This window comes from Chroicocephalus ridibundus, chromosome 7 (assembly GCF_963924245.1).
Source record: "Chroicocephalus ridibundus chromosome 7, bChrRid1.1, whole genome shotgun sequence".
In the NCBI taxonomy this organism is placed as follows: domain Eukaryota; kingdom Metazoa; phylum Chordata; class Aves; order Charadriiformes; family Laridae; genus Chroicocephalus; species Chroicocephalus ridibundus.
The window spans coordinates 7,884,146-7,907,076 of NC_086290.1; the positions used below are offsets into that span (position 1 = coordinate 7,884,146).

The window sequence follows — 22,931 nt, forward strand, 5'->3', positions numbered from 1 at the left end:
CGAGCCGGAACTAGAGGAATTGCCATCGCTACTCAGGCCCACGGGACTCCTCAGAACAGTTGGGGTTACTCCATCAGCGCTATGCTTACTGCCGCCACTACTGCTCCCACTGCTGTGCGAGTGGGAGTGCTTGTGCCCAATGCTGTGGTGGCGATTTAAAGAGTGTTCTTTGTGTTTTTCCTTATGCTCTTTGCTAACGTGGGGACTCGAATGTTTACTTTTCCCGCTCCCCTCGTCCGACGAGCTGTGCCTTTCCGAGGAAGAAACTTTAATTTTCATTTTCAGCTCCTCCTTGCTGGCACCCTTTTCTGTGGGTGGGATCGGTATACGGAGTTTGAGCGAGCCACCCTTTTCTTTCTTATCAGACAAGTGTTTTTCAGGCTTCTCTGCGTTTGCAATGGGGATTTTCATTTTGATGGGAGACGTAACAGAAGAACTGCTGGCTGGCTGAGGCTGCAGGTGTTTTTTATGCTGCTGTTCGCCCGGGGTTGCTACGTAGTGTTCTCTCACATCCAGTTCGAGGGTTTCTAGTTTGCGCTTCTCTCTGTATTTATCCAGAGACATTTTTTGAGGAATTATTACAGGAGCGGCGACTTGTCCGTGGTGTTTGTTTCCTGACTTATGAGAATATTCTTGTTTGACAGTAGAATGCTCAGCAAGTTTGTCAGGTCTGTGATGTACTCCAGAGTGCAACTGTACAGACGTCCCTGCCTGGAAGTTCATGTTGTACTGACCAGCAGGTAATGCCTCCTGTTTTTGGGAGTAAATTTGTTCTGTCCTTGTTTGTTCTTGATGCTGAGGCCATTCCTGGTGTGATGCCAAACTGTATGAGGTACTTGGCATTCCTGTAGCTAGTATTGCCAAATTTTCAGGTGCATGACTGTCTGGAACAGAAATACTTCCTGAGGTCAGAGGTACCGGTGCAGGAAACGATGTTGATGGTTTTTGGAAACTTGCGTTTGCAGGTACGCCAGTAACTGTATCCACCAAAATGGAATTCTGGACCAAAGATGAACCAAGAAGCGAGTTCTCGGATACCTGTCCATCCCCTTTAGGTTTCTTAGCAGCCTGATTAGCCTAAGCAAAAAGGAAAGAAGTGAGAAAACACACAGCTTAGAACACTTGTGCAGTACGTTCCGGTTTAGCTGAAAGGTGAGGATAAGAGCTGACTCAAGGTTTCACCCCCTCCCAACCCGGCTGCAGGAGTAAAGAACAAATAAGATATAACTAAACTTTTTCCCTTGGTTCGTAATTCTCCTAGAAGTTCACCTCTTTTTGCTAGACACTGTTATAGGAAAATTTCTTACCCGCCAATTTCTAATTCTCTTGAGCCTGCTAGGCGTTTTCTCCAGTATCTGCAGAAACTCATGAGTTAGCTCTGGGTAGAAAAAAAACCAAAGCCATTTCTTACATCTGATTCTGTAATAAGCAGGTTAAAGTTTAAGCATTTTTCTAGACTAACAGTATACAGCTTTCGCAGTAGTTACTACAGGCTGCACGTGATTCAAATTTAAATTTAATAAAGAATTTTTTTAGACAAGCGTTGAACAAAAAAAGCTACAGTATTTCACTAACAGACTTCTGACCACTACGTGCATTCTGAAAAACAGGTTTGAATTTAAGATTTTATTTTTACTCTTGGAGAATCTGGATTTGTTACACCAAAAATTTCTAGAAAGATCTGTACAAACAATAGCTCCTAAAATAACGTACATGCCACTGAGCCTGGCCATTCCCTGTACGAAGGTTAAGTTTCCTTTAAAGTATAAATTTCTAAGTCACTGTTTCAGTCATTCCACCGAACTTTAGGAACAACCAACAGCAGCTCTGAACAAAATATGAGCCATCAGACCTTTGAAGCACCCTGTTTTAAACAGCAGTTTGTCATTAATTTGTGTTCAAGGGCAAGCAGCTGGCTGTGTTAAAAACCCAAAGATCCTTCCACTTATTATGTCCACAGGGAAACACAGATCTCTATGCTGGTCACCTGCAAATAAAAATACTTTCCACTGAAATTTAATTTTACTCACAAGCTAAAAATAATTAGGTACAGTCAGAATTTGAATGCAAAAGTAGATCTCCTGCAGGTCGGGAAGAACTGGCTTCTCCAGAACTCCACGAGCAAGTTATAAACTAACACTGCTCCCCAGCACAAACCTGCCTCAGCGCTTTGGTCTGCCCCAGTCTGTTACACACCCCACCTCCGGAAATACTTGAGGAATTAAGCAGTGTTCACCGTCAGCTCACAGCACACATCTCGTGGGATTTTAAAAATCAAAATGATGTCATGACCAAGCACACAAAACCAATGGCCAGATGAGAAGGAAGGCAGGCTGGTATTTGAAACCACAGATACAACTTAAAGAAGCCTATTAGACAGAGACATTTCAACTTGCTCACTCTGGTTCTGTGCTTCGCATGACATCTACTCAAGTTTCCCCTTTCAAAAAAATAGTATTATTGCCATTAAGAAATAAAAGCTCAGCAGAGGAGAAGAGCAGGCCATGGGGAGCTATGCTGGGCCTTACCAAGCCTGGAGGCCTCCACCACTACTCTGAAACAAGTGCTTCACTCTAGAACTAGCAGCAAAGTCCAATACATAGATCTGAAAGCCCCAGAAGCCACCACCTCCACTACAGCAGCACATGTAGACCTCAAATTCAGACTCCACTCTAATAAGTACTACTAAAAAGATAGTAAACTTCCAGGTATACGGTCTTCTAGGTATATGCCGCCTTCTGGAAAGAAGCCATTTAACAAAATATTTTACAGGGGTTTGTGGTCTCATAAGCTATACCAAATTGTTAACATAGAACTACTTTCATAAATATGGCAATTTTATGTATAGCCTGAAAAACAGTTGTCTCAGGGACAGTGAAGCCATACACGTGGCCCACTGATGTACATAAAACGATCAGGACTACATGGTTTTCCATTGGTGTATCTCCATCTCCTTCCTGGTTCTGGAAAGCACTTAAAAGCAAGATTCTAACCTGCACCTACAAAAGGTATGTGGATGCCCCAGCCCACAGGATGAAATGAAAAGGCTCTCAAAAGTCAAGTTCTCTCCTCTCCTCTACTTTTCACCCAAGGATCTGGTATGTGAAGTCAGCGAGGCTTACTTTAGCCATAAAGCTATGCTCTTACTATACTATGCTCCCATTTTTACATTAATAAACCCTTGAATTTTGAGATGTGAAAAGGCAGTATTACTTACCATCTAGTAATTCTAGAGTAACCGAAGGATCTACATATTCCCACCAGTGTTTTCCATCAGTTGATACTGGAATCTCCCAGTTGGACCACTTGCAGGCCAAGTGAATGCACACACATGCTATGACTGTGGGCTTGTACTGAAGACAGAATGTAGTAAGGTGAAGACTGTTGCACAAATTTCGTAATGAGGAACCAAAGGAAATCAAACATGTAAAACAGAAAACCCAAACAAATCAACCATTAACACACAGAATAAGGTAACTTGTCAAGCAACAGCAGTTAAACAACAGTTCATGGAACATTTTTCTGATTTAAGTTTGTAAGCTATCTTACTGCCTTCAGAAAACAAAGGGCAGGGCATTTATCTAGTAGAAAAGCTGAATTTGCTATTGCTATGAAAAGTGTGATGAACGGTAAATAAATTTACCAGTCTGTCTACTGTACTTAAGTGCTTAAAAGAAAGTAGTATAATATGGTCAATTAAAATTTTACAGTGAAGAGCACACAGCTGACTATGCAGTCTCTAGATGAGACGATCAGAGGAAGGTACGCAATGGGTCCAGGGAGGCCGAGTGAATGACTCGTGGGCTTAGCTTTCACTAGGCTGGCATTTGTGGTATTGCCAGCAGCACAAAGATCATGATTCGGTTTCACTGCTTTATCACAGCTTTTCTTAACAGCTGTTTCAAATACAGTACCCTGCCCATCAAGGAGCCACCAAGAAATATTTATTTGGAAGACTTCCAATAGCCAGCAGATAATTGCTTAAAAACTATCTACACACAATGTAATCCTATTAAATAAAGCTCAAAGTTGTTTTGCAAGAAGTAAATTGAAGTCATCGAGAAATCAAGACTTAAGTCTGCTCTCAAATTCCATCTTTCTACAGCAGGCTATGTATACACACTCCCCATTTGGAATCCTATAACTTTTAATTTATGTAAGTACTTTAATTTTTATATATAGTTTTAAAACTTAAGACCTGTTTCTAAAAGGAAGAACACTGGACTACTACTAGTCTATCTGAAAAGAAAAATCAGCTAGTTGAAAAGATCTTAGGCTCGCTACAATTTTATAAGTTAAAATTGGATCAATATATTTAAAGTTAAGAGAAAACTGCCATTAACTACAAGTGTAAACTAAAAATAGTTTTGTACTTACCAAGATGCTCGAATTTCTAGGTTAAGTTTAGCTCTTTGTAATCTTTAGCTGCTATTCAGGCTACCAATTTTAGACTTATGCACTCACAATCGAGAAAATGTCATCAGAAAGCACCACTACACTTCTCATTGTGCATTTAACCCCTTTGTGCCGTCAGGCCCTTGTACAATACACCGCACTGCAAACAGGAAGGTACCACCACTGTAGATGGCCCAGTCTCCTGTTGCAACAAGGGTAAGACACATGGAGGGGGCCCTGCAGTAAAGGAAGCTATAGTGTGCTACAACAGTGCAACAAAGAGGTTCAGGGTAACAACCTGTTGGTAGCCATGAAATAGGATGTCTGTGCCAAATCCTTGCTTGCTGTAAGAAAAGAAAAACAGAGAGATTAGGTATCTGCACTCACTGGTCAGCGCCATTCCAAAATGAAAACGGTTTTACCTTCCAAAAGCACCACTTGGTATTTCCACAGAACTGATCTGAATCTAGCTAACTAGCCTTTAAAAGAATCTTTTCCACGATACAGAAGAGCCCGTTACATTCAGTAACTAGAGATGGACCAGTCATTCCGTCCCCTGACCCTCCCGCTGTACAATCCATGGGACAATTTCCCTTTGCTTATTTACCCCAAACACCTCAGGCATGAGCGCGCTCTTCCAGGAATACCTGCTTCCCCACCCGCATCCCCGGATGGTCCCTAGCATAACCCTGGCCTGCAGCAAGGCAGGCAGTAAACGCCAATTCGTAGCACAGCGCAAGTTCTGCTCTCAGAGAGGAGTGTGGCAGGACATGCGGAGAACACCCTCCCACCCCCAGCACCTCCCCGAAACCAGCCACAGCTCTCTCCCAATGCCCTGCAACACAGCAAGCTCCCAAGATAGATGGTAAAAAAAAATTAAACAAGTTTTCTCCTCCCTCTAACCAAGAGGGACTCATAACGTTTTGTTCCGCATTTGTTTAACCTACGGCAAAGCTTCGATAGGAAATAAACAACTTCGTTTTAGTTACAGTCAGGAAAAAAACCCCCACACAAGACTGCAACGTGCCAGAAACAAAAAGCTGACGATTAAGGCCGTTACAGCCACCCAGCGCTGACCCCTTCCAGTGAAACCCCAACACTCCTCACTCGAGTAAGAGAACTTACTGTAACATGCATATAATGGAATAGCTGGGCACAATGCTTTTAACTGAAGATTGAATGCAGCCTTCATTGAATTCTTACTTTGACACTATCACTTGAAATCAGTGCTACCTGCAGAAAGTGTATTGTTTAATTTTATGTCAAAGGGAATATTGTTAAACTTTTATTTTAATAATAAGCTTTCCATAAAGTTTGAGAAAGATTGCAATGGCTTTTAAGATTTAATTTTTAAACAGCGTATTAGAGATGTGATTTAACTTGACTTCTAATAATTGCCAAGGAGCACAAATCAGATTTGTCTCTATGCCACACAGTCGGGCAGTGCCATGATCTGAGAAGAATGTGAAAGTAGCGAGGTAACAGGATCCCTTCCTACACACAGATTCTACTAATCCACTATAACCACAGCGTGAACTGACAATGTGACAGTGTTATACTATAATATTTAGTTTGCAAACTGTAATGGTAACTGCATGACAAATAATGATGGAGTTCAACCTTTTCCTCTCCCTCCCATCAAAAAAGTGTAAGGCAATATTACTAAAAAAGTGAAACGAGACCATAATAACCAAACAAATGAAAACACAGAATGGTTGAATAAGACTGAAATAGATGTCTTGCTCTTCATTTTTCATCAAAGTAATGTTTAAAGGATCTTCAGTGATTTCTACATTCTGTAAAGTTACAAAATGTTTGAATTAAGGGACCGGATCAAGAAGCGTCTCTACTCTCACTGAAACGTCCCTTTTGAACAGGGAAGAAAAGCAGATGCCGGAAAACTTCTACTTAACATCAGCTTGAAAGTTAAGTAAATCAAAACACATACCTGGAAGAAAAGAATCACACCTTGAAACACACATTTTAGCCTCAATCAAAAATTAATGTGCTAAATACCTTACCTATACTACAAGCAGGATGTTACTGCTCCAACTTATTTAAAGCTGAATAATCATCACTGCCAAAATCAGCAAGAAATTTCAGCTCACAACTCAAGCCTACGGTCACACAAGGCAAAATTGAAAACATCTGTCCCAAACTCTTCTCATACATTCAGGACGGCTTTGGTTTAGTAGAATCCATCGCTACAATTAAAGCTAATGAATTTTGGTTCCTGTATTTTGGTGTGTTGTTTCCTTTGTAGTAGGGGAAAGTGCATCTCCAAATTAAAATAATCTTGAAGGAGAGGTTAAAACATGCCAGCAGAACTGCTCTGTTATAACTCCAAGTCGCAGGATTGATGACTGATGCCAGCCATTACGTTTTATATTTTATAATTTGGGAGTGATTTAAAACACCCACCCTGTCTCACTGCTGCAGAAGCAACCATAAGGCAGGGGATTACTAAAGTAGTAATCAAGATTTTGAAATGGGACTTGCTGTCCGATACACCTTCCAAAAGGCTACTGTCTCCAAGAATTTCCCAAGTGGAAACCAAAATACTTTTTACTGGGCACAGCCACACAGTTCAGCTGGTGCAATTCCAAGATATCTGAGTCTTTTCTTCAACACTACGTTATCTTGGATCTTCAGATAATCATGAAAACGTGATTGCCAAGTCACCCTTAGGAGAGTGGTATCTGGCTGTGCCTGGGACCCTGAAAACACGTGTAAGCATTCCCCGGAAAGAGAAGACTGCAGATAAGCCAGTCAACACGAGAAGACAGGAAGCGTGCTGAAGTCCTCCTGGGCAAAAGGAAGAAAGCCACAGGCTCTGACTGGAGGTATGGTGGTGGATGCCTGTTGGATCTGGAAAGGGCTGGAGGAGGCCATGGCATAGGCATTCCAGTCTGAGCAGTCCTGGTGGCTTTACTTTCAAGAAAGTATTTAAACCTTGGGAACAGGCCTGTAGAAGCCTGTTCAGAATGCGAAGGCCACCTGTAGCAATGTTGGAGTGCAGCTGCTGTTTAAGATCTTTCCACACCACTTAGTATACTAAGATTTAAATTTTTCTCATCAGAATACCCTCTGAAAAAGCAGGTTCATTCCGATTAATCTCCTCTTCTGCCTCCTTGCCTTTATCAGCCCAATTTAACCAATGGCAGCCACGCACACAGATACTATGGTATGTTTGAAGAATTTGACAGTGCAATTTCCACAAAAGATTAGTAAGGATCATGGGTGTTCAAGATACCTGATAACCTGTAGAACAGCCAGAACAATGCCAGAAATCCTTGGGATCCGATCTTCAGTTCCAAAAAAAGGTTGTGTAACCAATACAAAAAAAGGAATGACTGAAGACTTCCCAAGATGGAGATGAGGCTACAGACTCCTCCACTTCAAGTTCTACCAGAAGCAGGCTGGGAACACACTGATTTTGCACCAGACCCTAAGAGGACCATGTCATGATTCTAGGGCAGTTTCACTGATGATCATTCATCTGGCATTCAAGCCAGTAAGGTAGTTCGATACCAGGAGAAGTTTTTGGTGTTGTTTTTTTTTTTTTTTCTTTTTCCTTTTCTTCTCTCTTCAGTACTGGAACATCCTTGGAATGGGCACTGGAGCATCCTTGGCATGGGCACTGGAGCTTGCTGACAGGCCTTCACAGATCCACTGCCTCCAGATTCCTTAGAGGACATGTGGAATCCTAAGGAATGATGGTCCTGTCTCCTCTTCTCAGTCTCTTGACACTGAGGAAGAATGGTGCAGAAAAAAGACTGAGCCCACACCATTTCCCTTGTCTACTATACTGACCAAATTGTAAAGATGGAACAGTTTCATGAACCCACGAATCTTTAAAAACCAGAAGAAATAATTAGATTCCTTATGCCTGAACATCATGAGCCATTATGTATCCATCCAGTCACCCCTTATCTACAGTGATCTCTGTTGTCTAATACTACCTTCAGAAAGGCTTTTGATTAGAGATGAAGAATTAAACTTTTTCTTGAGTTCTATGTTGAAGGAATTATATTTATTTGCACCAATTCCCACTTACTAGTTCACCTTCAGCTTCCAGCAACTGATTCTGGTATGCCACTATGAGACTAGACAGTCTTCTGACAAAGGATGTGGCTGAATCTTTTGAGCATCATCAACAGAACGTGCTTTGTTTGTTTTTGGTTTGGTTTTTTTATTATTTATTTTGTTTTTAAAAGGGGGTAGCTTACAGATTAATACAGGCAACAGTGACAGCATAAAGCACATTACCCTAGATGCAAGACAATAAAAAGTGATCTGGAGAATCAGCCATCCTCTTAGCCATTAAGCTTAGCCATCACAAGGGCATCTTCTCACCCCACAGCAATTCAGTGCACACATGCCAAGCCAAAACCTTAAGTACGCTTGCGTACCTCAGCTAACTTTGTTGCCTCTCTTTTGATACTTAACAGTCAGCCACATTATGTTCCTCCTTTTCTTCTCTCCCCAGACATACAGATAGAGGTCTTAATCATAACTGTCTTGAATAAGTTAATCACCTTTAATAAAAAAAAAAAGGCATCTCTGCCTTCTGAAATAGTGCTTTTTGTCCAAGACAACATGTTGCCAGAACTGGATGAAGCAACCTTGCATTTCTTTAACTTCTCAATCCCTTTAGCACTAAAGGCTTAACAGTGACAATTCTTAGATACATTTTGAAAGCTTCAGGACTTGGTATCTAAGCATTGCACCTATTCCCATTAAAACACCACACTGTCCAATAAATAAGTGTTAAGAAACAGAGAACTAAAATCATACCACTGCACCTTTGAACACCTATCACTGTGCCTACAAGCCTATCTCTTTATTCACTCAATATATAAGACTAACGTTCCACAGCAATTATTCTCTACTTGCTTGACTTGCATGCCTGACTACAGATTTCATGCTCAATGTTTTTAATTTATGGATTAATTTATTGTCTTTTTTTTAATATGAGGTACTTGAGTCTTGTGTCACGAGTCACACCCCCCCGTCCCCTTAGAGGGGCATATGCTGACAAGAATGCCATTTGCATACACACATACTAACGAGCACACCTACTCCAGTGAGCAGGCTTCCAAGCATCACGTGTGTTACATTCACTCTGCACCAGCGCTTGAGGAACATGGATTTTCAGCCCTCATTAGAGTCTTCAGATTTCAAGTCTTGGTATAATTTTAGAATTCTACGTATTTTGTTAAACTGTGCTGATATTAAATACTAGCTTTAAAATGTCAAATTTAAAAGTTAGCATGGACCTTCGATGTATGCATTTTGTCAGTACACAAAAGTAGCACACAAAACAGAAAGGAAAAAGCTCAACTGTCTTAGAGCAGTCTCTACCCTTGACTAAAGGAAATAAAGTTTGTGTAGAAGCATGCCTTTCCTCTTGTAGGCCCGAGTAAAATACACTTGCTAGTGTGGAAATCCTGTGCCTGCCACCCCTCCCCACAGCCCCAAACACCAAGCAGAAGTGCAGGGACTCACACAAAACAGTGAAGTATGTGCTCGCATTTGCACTGACCCACAGCTGAGAAAATCCAAAGCAAAACCCTACAGAGCTGCTGATGCAGACTATTGAGACTTTAGGTGCAACTAGACTTCGGCACCGAGTCACAATCAAATCTGGACAGAAAGCAAAGAATCATTACCTTACAGCAAGAATGGCAATAAAGCTACTTTACACACAGCACCACTCATACTCTGAATCAATCTCTGAAGACAACCAGTAAGCCACTTTAAAATGAGAAAGGAGAGATACTTTTCCTTCAAAGAACAACTTTAATTCTAGAGTTACTACAAAACAGATCTAGTTAAGATGATTAAGTTGCACCTAACTTTCCTATATTTATAGAGGGGAAAAAAAAAATTGAAGCACTTAACTTTGCATTTTTCAGTGCAACAACAGCTAATGACTGAAGAGTAAAAATCATGGTCTACTCGTTACCATACACTTTTTAATTAAGGAACATAAAGTGAAAAGTTTATTTTAGGTGCTTTTACAACTGATTCCTCATTTTTTTTATCCCCCATCTCATGAGAGGATTTTTTTTCTTTTTTTAAACTCCAAAGGAAACCATTTTAAGAATTAAAGGAGTGCCAAAATTCAACAACAACAACAAAAAAGAACAAAACAGGTATTTAAGTAGAGTCACATTTATGAGCTGCATTCAAGTTAGAGGAAATGATTGTTAAACAAAAGGTTTGGGGATTTGTGCTACTATCCAAAACAAGTAAGTACACCCTGCTCAGAAAAAAGAATTAAGTCACTTAAGGTATTTGCATGTGATCACAGACCGGTTATGCACTGTCTTTATTAGGGTTCATTAAAAAAGATTTAAAAAAGCGTTCATAAAAAGATTTGCTAGGCAGGAAACTAGCCAATATGCAGACTAAACTTTACTTGGTAAAACTACTTCAGGGTGAAAACAGTCAATCCAGAACAATTCTAAGTAGTTGATTATTCAGTTTTCAACTACTAACTGCTTCTGTCATTTAAGAAAACATGGAACAGATGTTATTAAAATCAAAGCTAATAAGCAAGTAAAAAAATTATTAAGGGCAGAACTGGACTCTTTATCAGACTCTAAAGGTTAAGATCAAGCTTTTTGTAATTAGCTTTAAACAAACTCTTTGGATAACACAGTTGGTGAAGATCATATTAGACAAACAACATCACCTTCAAATTTTACTAGAAAGGTAAAAAAGGACTTACAGAAGTGGTTAAAAGTCACTGACCTCTCACTAACTGCGTACATTTCACAACATCTGTGTGCGGATGTTCAATGGTAATCTCAAAACCTGAAGAGTTAAGAATACATTTTAGAGCTATACATTTCCATCTGTTAAATAAAAAAACCAAACCCCTTTCCTTTCCCCACAGACCTAAAATGCTTGCTAAACCTTTGCACTGAAGATTAAGTAACACTATTTAACTGCCTCTTATTCTGCACTTTTTCACACATTGGAATGGTGGATGGTATAGCCATTTCAAGATCAATTAGTAAAACATTCCTCAGTAATTGCAAGTCCTAAAAATACATATACTTGGGAATTCACAGTATTTTTAAAATTGAACATATCTGAACAGTTTCTAATACATAAATAAGTCCATAAAAGCTATATTACAGACACACTGAAATATACCCGTGTGCACACATACTTTATTCATTGATTTCTGGGACTTAAACATGTTGCTTCTATGAAATTACAAATTAAGTTAATTTGTAGATCAGTGCCTTAAGAAACCTGTCTTTGTTTATGACGCTGTTTTAAGAATTAGGTCACTACTGTTAGCTTTTTTTTAAAAAAAACAATCTACTGAAAGTGGTATTTAAGAGTATCTGTGTTCTCAGGCTTGCTAGCTGTAATTGTCTCTATTTATTGTAGTCCAAAGAGTTTCTTGATAAGAGCATTCCATTTCAAATTTTGGAATTGCCCAAACCATTAAATGGTTACACTCCAACTTGTGACATTCAGAGGTAGTAACCCTGCTCAATTACATCACATTCTTCTATTGAAAGGCAAATGGGGAAAAACACTTGGTATAAAGCTCTTCCCAATTGCTTCAGAACACATACACAGCTAATCTAGTATAACATGCTACCTTATATGAAGAAAAATCAACTTACTCTCTACTTTGGAGTAAAATCTGTTGTGAAAGGTACACATTTCTACCCCATCAAATTGTCACAAACATCTATTTCACAAGTATAGGTAATGCCTTTTTTTCCTCCAAAGTGAACACAACACAACTGCTAATACGAAACTAAAATCACAGGTCAGTTGTACACAAAACCAGTAAAATTCTAGTGTACCAATAGCACATAAAAAATGCAATTACTTGGGTCCCATTACTTCTTCATGGTAAGCTGGCTGCACAGGAGATACGGAGAAAGACATACCTAAAGTTTGAAGCATTATTGTTTCAAGTATAACCAGCTCTTGGGCTTGCTGAAGGTATGCCTGAAACAAATAAGCAAACAAGTCAAGATGTAGCTAGCTATTGTCTCAAAATTTTAATCATACACTTCCTATTTGAACACTGGTATTAGAAACAAGTTTCTACCCGAGAAACCCACTGGCATTTTGGGGAGAAGGGGGCGATGCTGTAAGAATTACGAAGGCTTGCCAGTGCAAATCAACTCAAATATCCCTAGGCAGGTTATCCGTTTTACAAGGACTTTAAAATACAGCTGGGAATACTCAGTTGGCCTCTGTTAAGCTAGCTTAAGCTTGTGGGCTCACACACACATATATATATACACACCCCTCCATGTGTCAATCCAAGAACTGGGAGCACAGCAAAGGTGCTCAAATAGTTTTATACATCAGCTGACGTCCAGCTGGGTATAACTAGCTCAGCCCGACCTTCAGGCTGAACAACTCTGGTGCATTTCCAGCATACTTCCTCCTACATTTGGTTTCAGGAAGACTCATCTCAGGAAAGAAAATGTGAACTACGAAGTAAGTGGAAGCTGTACAAACTTTGGCAAATGAAAGGAAGACCAATGTACAGCAGAGATAGCAGCTGACAACTGTATCGCATCCTTTAAAACAGAATATAGATAATAGTGCACAGTGAGCTGCTGGTTGAGAAAGACACACACAGTGTGCAAACGGTGTAACTTATGAAACCTCTTACTTAACGTCCAGTCTTCTACTATACATGTAGAAGTCTTAAAAATAACACAAGTTCAAGACAGTGCAATCTCTTCAAGTTTCATAACACAAACATTCAAGCCTTTAGTAAGTTATATTAAGTAATACAAAAGACTTAAATGGTGTAAAAACAAGGTTTTTTTTCTACTTTGCAGACAGCAATAATCCAGTCAAGACAATGTAACAGATCATTAGATGAAGTGTCATCCGAATATCTTTAAAACCATGACTTCCACCTACATCACTCTTTGTATCCAGTTGTGGCTCTTGAGGATGAAGACAGGCATGTGCTACTTTAATAACATGTTCAAGTTTCCGTGGCTGTTCTTCCACTTTTGCAGCCAAAAACAATGCCGTAGGAGATATTATCTGAAGAAGAAAAACACATGTATTTTTTTAACTTTTTACGAGTAGGACTTGAATTTTTATGGAGAGTCTAAAGTGGTAATTAGAAAAGGTTTAAGAAGTTGGATTTGTTTGGGAGTTTGGGGGGTTTTTTGCTTTTGTTTTTAAACAGTCCTGAAACCATGCAAAGCAACAAAAATAACCAGTCATGTTTTCTTTTATAAGTGACATAATCCTCTCAGCAGCACAGGGAAGGAGTAGCATAAATACTAAATTACATTTGTGAGTAAGACATCTGAGGTCAGACTAATTCTAGTTCAACATAAAAAGAATAGATTTAGTCCAGAAGATTTAGTCACACTAGAACAGGCTGTTTCAAGTTAAATATACTTTGTGAGAAAGTTCATCCAATTTCTTGCCCAGTAGTAAGCCATTACACCATCTTTCCAGTAAAAGTCAAAACAGCTCTGCTAGCATTTGATTCTCCTAAGAAGCAAGAAACTTTGCTGAGAACTTTAAGGAAAGCAGCTTGTTATATAAATATAGGTTGTATAAGTAAAAACTTTACTATATACCAGCAGTGAACAAAGCACAAGGATTCACAACACAGTAGTTAAATGTTAGTAGAGGCTACAAATTACATCTAAGGATAAAAACGTTAATAAAACTCTTAGGTGTCATAAGCTGGCAGGAAAGCACGTTCACAGTTCAGCATCACCTATGAGTTAGCTACGAAGTAGAGTTTTGATGCCTAGTTGTCAGCTAGAATGACTGATGTATCTATATACAGAACATGGATAACCGTAACAGACTTAGAAGAACGAGGGTCCTCTTTGTGTGCAAAAGTTGCCCATGCTGAACAGAAACTAAAATGACAGTAGAAATCTTCATGTAGACATGAGCAGATTAAGTTGGTTAAATTAAGCCAGTATTAAGCATTTATTCAGGTACCGAAATAGCTGTTTGTCGAGTATTTAATTAATGCATGGTGCAAGCAGTGCAGGTATTGGATTTCTCATTCAACAGCCAAGTAGAACGACTGAACGAACTGAATAGCAGCCGTGCTTCCCCCTTAAAGTGAGGACTGCTTTTCTTTTTTTGGTCAGCAAGCAGCACTTTGTTATGTCCAAATGAAACACTTGCTATAATGATTCGCAACACACGAAAACCTGCAACAAAACTAATTAGAATTGAATATTTAAGTGATTGCCCATTATATTTCAGGAGCTTTTGAATGTATTGAGGGAGTACTTTTTGCTTCCCTAGATGACTTTGGAACGTCCACTCAGATCTTAAAGTAAAACTTGTAAGTTGGCAGACTTGAGGAAAGCTGACACCCTGGGAAGGTGATACCCTTTCATGAACAGAAATGTGCCACGAAGAAATCTAGTATTCTAAAAAAAAACAACAAAAAAAGAAAAAACCCCAAACCACCCACAACAAGTCACAGGGAGCAAATTCTTCCACAATGGAGACAAGAGAACTACTTTCTTTTTAAGAACCTTGTAACTTAAGCCTCATAAATGACTGAAATAAAAACCTGAAGTCAGGTGTTGCATGGTCAGGTAACCCGACCATGTTAACACTGCCACTTAAGACTTCTGATGATTTTTGAGAAGTTCCTACTCACATTGCTTGAAGTAACGATTCGGAATTCTGGAAGAAATTCCCTTTGCTAGGGACACGCTACTTGAAATATATCTCACTTAAAGTGGGAGATAAACTTTTAAACACTAAAGGTGAAGGAAAGACTTTCTGGAGTTCAGAAAGCTAGACTATCAACAGCTTTGAAGCAACAGAAGACGTAAAGTAGCACGCCCAAGTATAACCCAACATATGCATGCCATATAAAGATATTTTATTGTGCAGACAAACTGTGCTCCAGCCCAGTAATGCATGAACCCAGGCAAACATCTCTTGTCTACAGTTGTTTCATCCATATAAGCCCTGTGGTAGCCCTGTGGTAACCTCTCCCCAGGGTACTTCACTGATTTAGGGCAGGCAGAAGTGAGGAAGGTGTGTCTGAGGCTAGTACCTTCTACACCAGGGCCAGCCCAAGAGGAAGGGTTACATTCTCAAACATAATCCCAAACTTTTGGGAAAAGCCAGATTAGCAGACAGGGCTGGGAAAGCAGAGAAACATGAACAACAGAGAAGAAACAAAATGGGGAATGTTGAAAGGATCAACCAAGTTATAAAGAAAAAAATTTGACAACGAGACATTGGACAGAAACGAGGAGGTATTAATGCGGACACCAAGGAGACTAGAACTGCTTCATTTTATTTTTTTTTAACTCAGGAAAAAGGATATAGTGAGGTAGATCATGTTGGACTGAGAACTAAGACTTAACGTAGTGAAGTCACTACGGAAGGAAAGTTAAGTCATGACATGTATGGAATCGGAAACAGAATGGAAGATGGGAAGAAGCTTTAGTTGAAAGTAAGTAGAAGATCCTTTCCATCTCCCCAGGACCACACAATTTCTCCCTTTTTTTGAAAATTTTAAAACAAACCAGATATTCAGTCAGTAACCTGTAGCAGTGCCTGACTGCTGGGCTGAAGAAGAACAAAAGCAACTGCACTGTGAGCAATGAACTGTTGCTCCCTGCTCTTCCCTGCCTCTCTCTAGCCTTACCATCCCCACCAAGCACCACACGCTCATCCCCAAGAACCTGCATTCAAGCCTTGCAGTTTTTCCTAGCTCTGTGTACAAGTTTAGTTGAAAGATATCCTAACACAAGGTTTCTTTCCACACCGTTTGTGGGTAGTTTCACATACATGAAATTTTCACAATTTACCTTTCTGAAAAATCAACTTCCAACAATGACCATGGCTGAAAAAATTTACATTTCACAGAGACATTCTTCAAACCAAGTCACCAATAACTGCACAATTAAATTATCAGAAAATTCCCACTCACTATTATTCTATGTTTGACTGCACTGAAGTTTTACTTCATTCCAAGAAAGTACCTCCTTCATCAGGCTGACTTCAGGATATTTTCTAATTTACTGAAACAGATCAGTTCTGGCCAAGAAATCTCCACACAATTCCTGATCTCCAAGACCTTACATAAAACACAGTTCTGGAGGCTGACTGAAGTCAAACTGATTAACCGCCATTTAACTCTGGTTCATTAGAAATCTATGTGCACCCCAATTATCTATTTCCTTAAAAAAGAAGCGCTGGCTTCTGGCCAAAGAATCTCGTATCTTTGTCGTGGTTCTCATTCCCAGTTTAGAGTAGGTCAGTATTTTTGTCTCCCTTGGTACTTATTCAGGAAAATAGACATCCTAATAAAATTTCAGACTTGGCATGCATACAGTCTTCAGTGAAGACAACACACCCTGCTGAGCATATAATTGGCAAAGTTACTCAAATGCTTTCATTCATTCCCAATTCTCAAAAATGGCAGAAAAAGCAAAGTAGAAAGAGCAAAATTAAAGACACAGAACTGACAAAGCTGTAAGCTTCCTATATGTAAACGTATTCATTTATTATAAAACAAATGAAATGATTTAAAGATGTTATCTATCATGCACTCAAATTCTTTAAGACTTTGAGAAATATCTTCAGAAGAACACACATGTATGAAATTAAACACCATTTTTGTACTAGCTGAGAATCTCAGAAACCAAGTCCCACTGAAACAGAAAAATCAAAACACAACAGCCTTATTATGACAGTCGAAAAGCATTATACAGCAAGTTTTATTGGTAAATGTGGTACAAACCCTTTTTCACTTAAAAAGTACAAGACATTGTAAAACCACTGTTGCTACAACAAAGGCATTTGGAATAATTTCAGGCTACATCTGCAGCATGCACAGAAGCTTTCCTGAGAACTCCCTCTCCCTTTTAATGCCAATATTAGTATGTTTTTTGACTTGATACAAGTTAGCTTAAGATGTTAAGTGGTCCCAGTCTGTGATAAAGGTTTTTCAAATGTGAACACAAAGAGTTGCAAGTTGGTTTTTTTTTTTTTTTAATTATAACCAGGATCTCACATTGCATAAAACCAGCAAATATGTTAAACTGCAAGATTAAAACCAGAACTGAAGTGCCCAAAACAGCCTTGATAAAGCTGTTGCATACTATGAAAGTTTTAAGAACTTTGCGTAAGTGCAAAGTCAACTGTTTAATACTGCAATTTGGGCAGGGCACAACAGACACCAAGGGAATATAGAGGATGGGAAACAAAAAAAAATACCCTCTGCACAACTCACCTACCTTGCACTTCAGGGAAAAAATTCCCCCTGCACCCTCCCTTAGGCACTTATACTAAGTTCCACTGCATGTCACACACAAAAAAAGCCTGACATCATCAAGTATATTTTCAACTGGTTGTTTGGTATTCCACATGGCATTTCTAAGGGTTATATTTGAAAATACAGCAACCACTTGGATGCCTTACCTCTCGTTTACAGCATACCAAGGATTTTCCCCCCTTCTCTGTTCTTCAAATCACAGTGTACTGAAGAATAAGCCTCTTAGAGAGGTATTTGCTGTATAATATCAAACACACCAAGTACTACAGAAACAGTATTTCCAGAAGAATTTTAATTTTCAAGATATTTTAAAGTAAACAGTCAGGCTAGTACTTCCTACAAAAAGCCAGCAAGATTCCTCTCCACCCTGATATTAGCACTGACTAACTTTATACACAGCAAACTAAAGTTACTATGCCCTGGTCAACAGTAATTTAGAAAGAATAATTTGTACTACTGCTGAAGAGGTTCATAGTAGTTCCTGAAACATCATTTGCATGATTAGGGAAAATTAGTAGTCAGGGCATCCAGTTCTGCTTACCAGGATTGGTAAAGCAAGTTTCCTCCCTATTACTGGAGCACACCAACCTTGCAAGGTCTTATCCTGCTTTCATTGCAACTTCAAAACTTCAATATGTTCTTCTTTGCACCTAGATGTATGTACTTTGCAAATAAACTATAGCAATTCTGAAGTGACTTGCTAGCCCACAGTAACTTCATAAAACCAGGGACAGTTGGTCATTAGAGCAGTAAGTGTAACACGTTCAAAATGAACAAAGACTACATTAACTGGTGCATGCCACACCTGTAGCTCTACAGATTGAAGATACTGTTGGGAATTCTGTTCCTTATTCACAGTTGACTCAAAATCTTGAAAGCCTGTAAAATTGTTTAGCAGAAACTTCTACTGAAGAAAAAAAGAATTAAGAGAACAGCTATTCAGTAAGTGACCTTCCACTAGAAGACCTGTTTATTAACAATTAAGTGCATGTGACATATATGTAAGACATAAATAGGTATTTGTATAACTCAGGAGTTACACATGTTGATAAATATGCAAGTGTTTATTACATGACTAAAAACGTTAACCTGCCAATAAAACACGAAAACAAAGGCTATGTTTTTTCACCTGGAGATCATAAGGCATTCTGACTAATGGGCATCTAATTTTCTAGCCCCAGCCTTCAGATTCCTTCTTGCCATGGATAAACATCACTACACACACACACCCCAAAAAATCATTAGACATATTCTCCACACACTGGAGAAAATTTTAGCTAGGTCTTAGCTCCAAGGCTGCCAGTACCTTACTATTTAATTTCTAAGGGCTAGTTTCTTCCTGCAGTGGATGAATAGCTACATTTTTTAGCTTGCCAAGTACTCTGGAGATTTGATATTAAGTATTTATTACAGTCCTCAGTTTTTGCTTTCTCTACAGAGAACCTGCCAGATGGTTTGGGAGTATTTTAAAAGTGACTCACATTCACTTTGAGACCAACCCCTTTACCCTATAGAAAAATAAGAAAATCCATTTGTCCATCAGTACACACTCAAAGCTGCTGTTTCACCTTACACTCATTAAGAACTACAGAAAGTAATTCAGCAGGAATCAGTATTACTGACTGCTCACTTGCAGCGCACTTGCCTTTGACTTTTATTTGAATACTATTATCTGAGAATTAATTTAACAACACACTTTCCCTCTTTCCCCCTTCTGTCATAGTTGCAGTTTCCAGGGCATTATGCCCTTACATAGCTTACTTGTGAGTTTTAAGATTCATAAGTATGATTTAAGGTTTAGTTTTGGTAACAAGGGCACTATATATCCAAATACTACTGTGCCTCCAGTTCAAAGTGATCAGCATTTTCCAGCATCCGGTAAAAACCCGAACACACCAGCTAAAGCTTCTTGCTACCTAAATCTATCCTAGATTACCAGATGACAGTACAAACAGTAATCTAGCTGGCGATGTAGATAACACAAGCCCCAGCTACAGCAGCTCTACACAGAGTGACCTCTCCATTCCAAACAGCTCTGCCAAGTTTATCAAGTCCACAAACCATCCACAGTCACAGAAAACGCTGGATGCCTCACCAGCTCCTCTTCCACTGGCTACAGGTTACTGCTACACAGGCAGCTATGCGGAGGGGAGAAAGATAGAGCGACTGTTTTACTGCCTTCACTTGATGTATTACAGAAACACTTTCACAGAGCACATTCCACCACAAAGCCTGCTTGATTCTCATGTGTGCTATTCTTGCTCTAAAACTAGAAAACTGTTTTAGGGAAGTACATTTGAATTAATATGTATATCCATTCAATACGCAGCTCTTTATCACTACACATACAAAACCTACATTATATATTTCTTCCAGTTAAAGTGTTTCAGGCTTATGCACACTTAGATGAGGTTGTACTTAAACACTTAGCTTTCATTATACAAAGACCTGTAACACCACAGTTATGGTAACAAGCTTGCTGGAATTTAGAATTTACCTCAGATTTTGCACAAAAATAATTAAATAAACTTCTGAAACGTACCAACAAACAAATATGTAATTCCTGCTGAATAAACATCAAATAAGATGTCCATTTGCTCAGACAACGATAAACAAATTCATGCCAGGGAAAAGAGCTGGCTAATGCTGTAACCCACGTGTACCTGCCCAAATTTCATACAGTGCAAGGTCTGCAAGATTCTACCCCTTGGCAGACCAAAGTCTGCTCTGGTCTAGACTACAACATCTGTCACACGCTCAATCTGGTTTTTATCATGAAAAGCCAAGATCTGAGAAAAAACACCCTCGCCAACTACTGATACTACCACCACCATTATTAACTGTTTTGCAAAGTTGGTATAAAATATTGATGCAAAATACTTTTATTTTTTAAAATGAACAAATACCTAGAATATCACTGTCTTTCTAACTATCGCATCCAATACTGGACATAAAAAAGGATTAAAATTTTCAGGTTGGTATTTCCAGTTCCATACCTATTAGAAAAATCCCTCAATTACAGAAAATATTTTACAGAAGAATTCATTTCTTTATAACATAGCCTCTATTCAGATTCAGCACAGCTGAATAGTTCATTAATTGAAACAAAAGAGCCAGCACTTTCTCATCAGATTTAAGCATCTTCCTTGTCTAACATGACTTACCATCAAGCCACTTAAGACTGAACTAGTTAAATGAATTTACACTGGTTTTTAAATGCAGATACATAATCCATATGGATACACACATCACCATACTATAATTGTCAGACACGCACCACACTAGCACCACCACTGACTTCATTAAGAAAAACGTGTGCTCCTACACATCAGCCGTTCAAACTACAGCACATAAGCACCAGCCAGATTTAAAACATCTAAATGCATTCTTCACATATCTGAAATGTGTTTGCTGATGGTACCTATTTTTTTTATTTCGATGGCAGAAGATAAAATCTAATTGCCCCTAGTTAAAATAATTCAAAGTTGAAAAGAAGTATCATTATGGCTCCTAAACCACTGGCAAGAAGCTAAAATTCCTATAAACAGACCAAAATTTACGATGCAGCAAAGGAACAGAACACTTTTCAGTTAGACTGCCAAAATTACGGGCATATTATTACTGCGTATAAAACCATACTTACATTTCGATTAAATTTTGTGAAGGAATGATGCATATAAAACCTGTGCATGTAAACAATTGCTGTGTTTATGGTAAGCTGAGATCTGGAAGATTAAATTAAGGAAAGGCTGCATATTCAGGAAACAGCTTACAAGAACCAAAAGCGACGTACTGGCTTCAGAAGGGGATTTGAGGTTTTATTCCTACTTTGATTAAAAAAAATAAATAAAAATCAAGTAATGGGTAATGAGGAGATGCACGTTTCAAGGGAAAAACGGGTCTGTAAGCAACTGGGATCACTTTAAAAGTGTCTAAACCCGCAGCAATGTATACAAAGGCGGCCAGAGGTGGAGTCGCCTCAGGTCTCCGACCCAGCCGTAGGTCGGAGACCTGAGGCGACTCTACCTCCATCCCGAGCCTCGCTCACACGCCGACAAAGGCGGCGAAGCGGGGCTTGGCCAGGCTCCTCCTCCCATTTTGTGCCTCAAGGCCACAGCTCCATCCCCCGAGAGGGAGCAGGAAGAGTCCCGGGGAGGCTCCTCACAACGGGGAGAGGTGGGGTGGGGGGGGGGAAAAGGTGCTCCCGCCGCCCCCGCCGCCTCACCTCCCTCAGCCCCGTCCCCGGCCACCCCACAAGGCCCCGCTGGGATACACGTTGAGGCGCTGGCCCATATCTTGAATGAGGTTGGCGGCCTGCTGCCGGTACGAGAGCTCCTTGTCGGCCTCCACGCCGCAGCGACGGGATGGGGTGTTCTCCAGCTGGTCACGGCTGAAGAACCAGCGCGACGCCGTCGAGGAGCCGCCGCCGCCGCCCCGCACCGAGGAGCCCGCGCCTGAGCCCGCTGCCGCCGCCGCCATGACACTTCCTCCCCCTCCCTCCGCCACCGCCCCCCCGCCCTCCATCCCAACTCTCGCGAGAACTCCCCAGCCTCCCGCCTATGCGCCCCGAACTATAGAGTCCGGCGGCCGCGCAGCAAGAGCGGCCGCCCAGGGGGGAGAGTCACGTGGCCTGCCGCGGGCAGCCATAGTGGGACATGAACGGCCGCACCTCAGAGGGGAGCAGTAGAATTACGGAAGTGACGTCTCCGCCGCACGCCTCTTCATTGGCTGGCTGCCGGGCGCTGATTGGCTGTGGGTGGTGCGGCGTGGATAAGCCCTCCCGTGGCGGCGGTGGTTGGTGTGTGAGGTGGTGGTTGCTTGAGGGTCCGTTGGTGGCGGCTCAGTGGGGCGGGCTGGGGAGGACAGTGGCCCTCGGGAAACGGCGGCGAACCGAGGGGTTTTTCCTCATCTGAGAGGGGAAACTCCCTCTGACAGCAGCAGGGTCAGGGTGCGTGTCTCTGTCCCGGCTCTCTATGGCGGCCTCCTGCCGGAGCTGCGGCCGCCCTCTGCGTGGGCTCCAGTCTTGTCTCCCCGGTTGAGGGGCGGTCAGTTGGGAACACGAGCGGGGTAAATAGCTTCTTCCTGCCAGGCAAAAGCGTTGGCTGACGCTGTCACCCTGCCCAAATACCACAGTGCAAGGTTTGCGCCATTCTGCCCTTTGGTAGACGAAGGTCTGCTCTGGGCTAGACCATAACGTTGGTCACACAAAAGATGAATCTCTTTATTTTATCATGAACATTCA

General features: G+C 40.5%; 1 protein-coding gene across 6 annotated transcripts in view; it reads right to left on the reverse strand.

Moving 5' to 3' along the window:
• Positions 1-22,199, reverse strand: part of CCNT2 (cyclin T2) — a 26,289-nt gene extending 4,090 nt beyond the window's left edge. The window contains exons 1-9 of one of the 6 annotated variants that reach the window (XM_063340947.1): positions 21,963-22,199; positions 21,333-21,414; positions 13,318-13,446; positions 12,321-12,381; positions 11,155-11,217; positions 4,694-4,739; positions 3,218-3,381; positions 1,308-1,378; positions 1-1,077 (exon numbers count right to left, since the gene is read on the reverse strand). The exon at positions 1-1,077 is cut by the window's left edge and continues 4,090 nt beyond it. In XM_063340947.1, the coding sequence (XP_063197017.1) occupies positions 1-1,077; positions 1,308-1,378; positions 3,218-3,381; positions 4,694-4,739; positions 11,155-11,217; positions 12,321-12,381; positions 13,318-13,446; positions 21,333-21,414; positions 21,963-22,168 (1,899 nt within the window). In that variant the 5' untranslated portion in view covers positions 22,169-22,199. Of the gene's footprint in view, positions 1,078-1,307; positions 1,379-3,217; positions 3,382-4,377; positions 4,740-7,648; positions 8,063-11,131; positions 11,218-12,320; positions 12,382-13,317; positions 13,447-21,332; positions 21,415-21,962 lie in introns of those variants that run through there. The other 5 variants (XM_063340948.1, XM_063340952.1, XM_063340949.1 and 2 more) reach the window with 5 other exon arrangements.
• Positions 22,200-22,931: the final 732 nt, after the last annotated feature.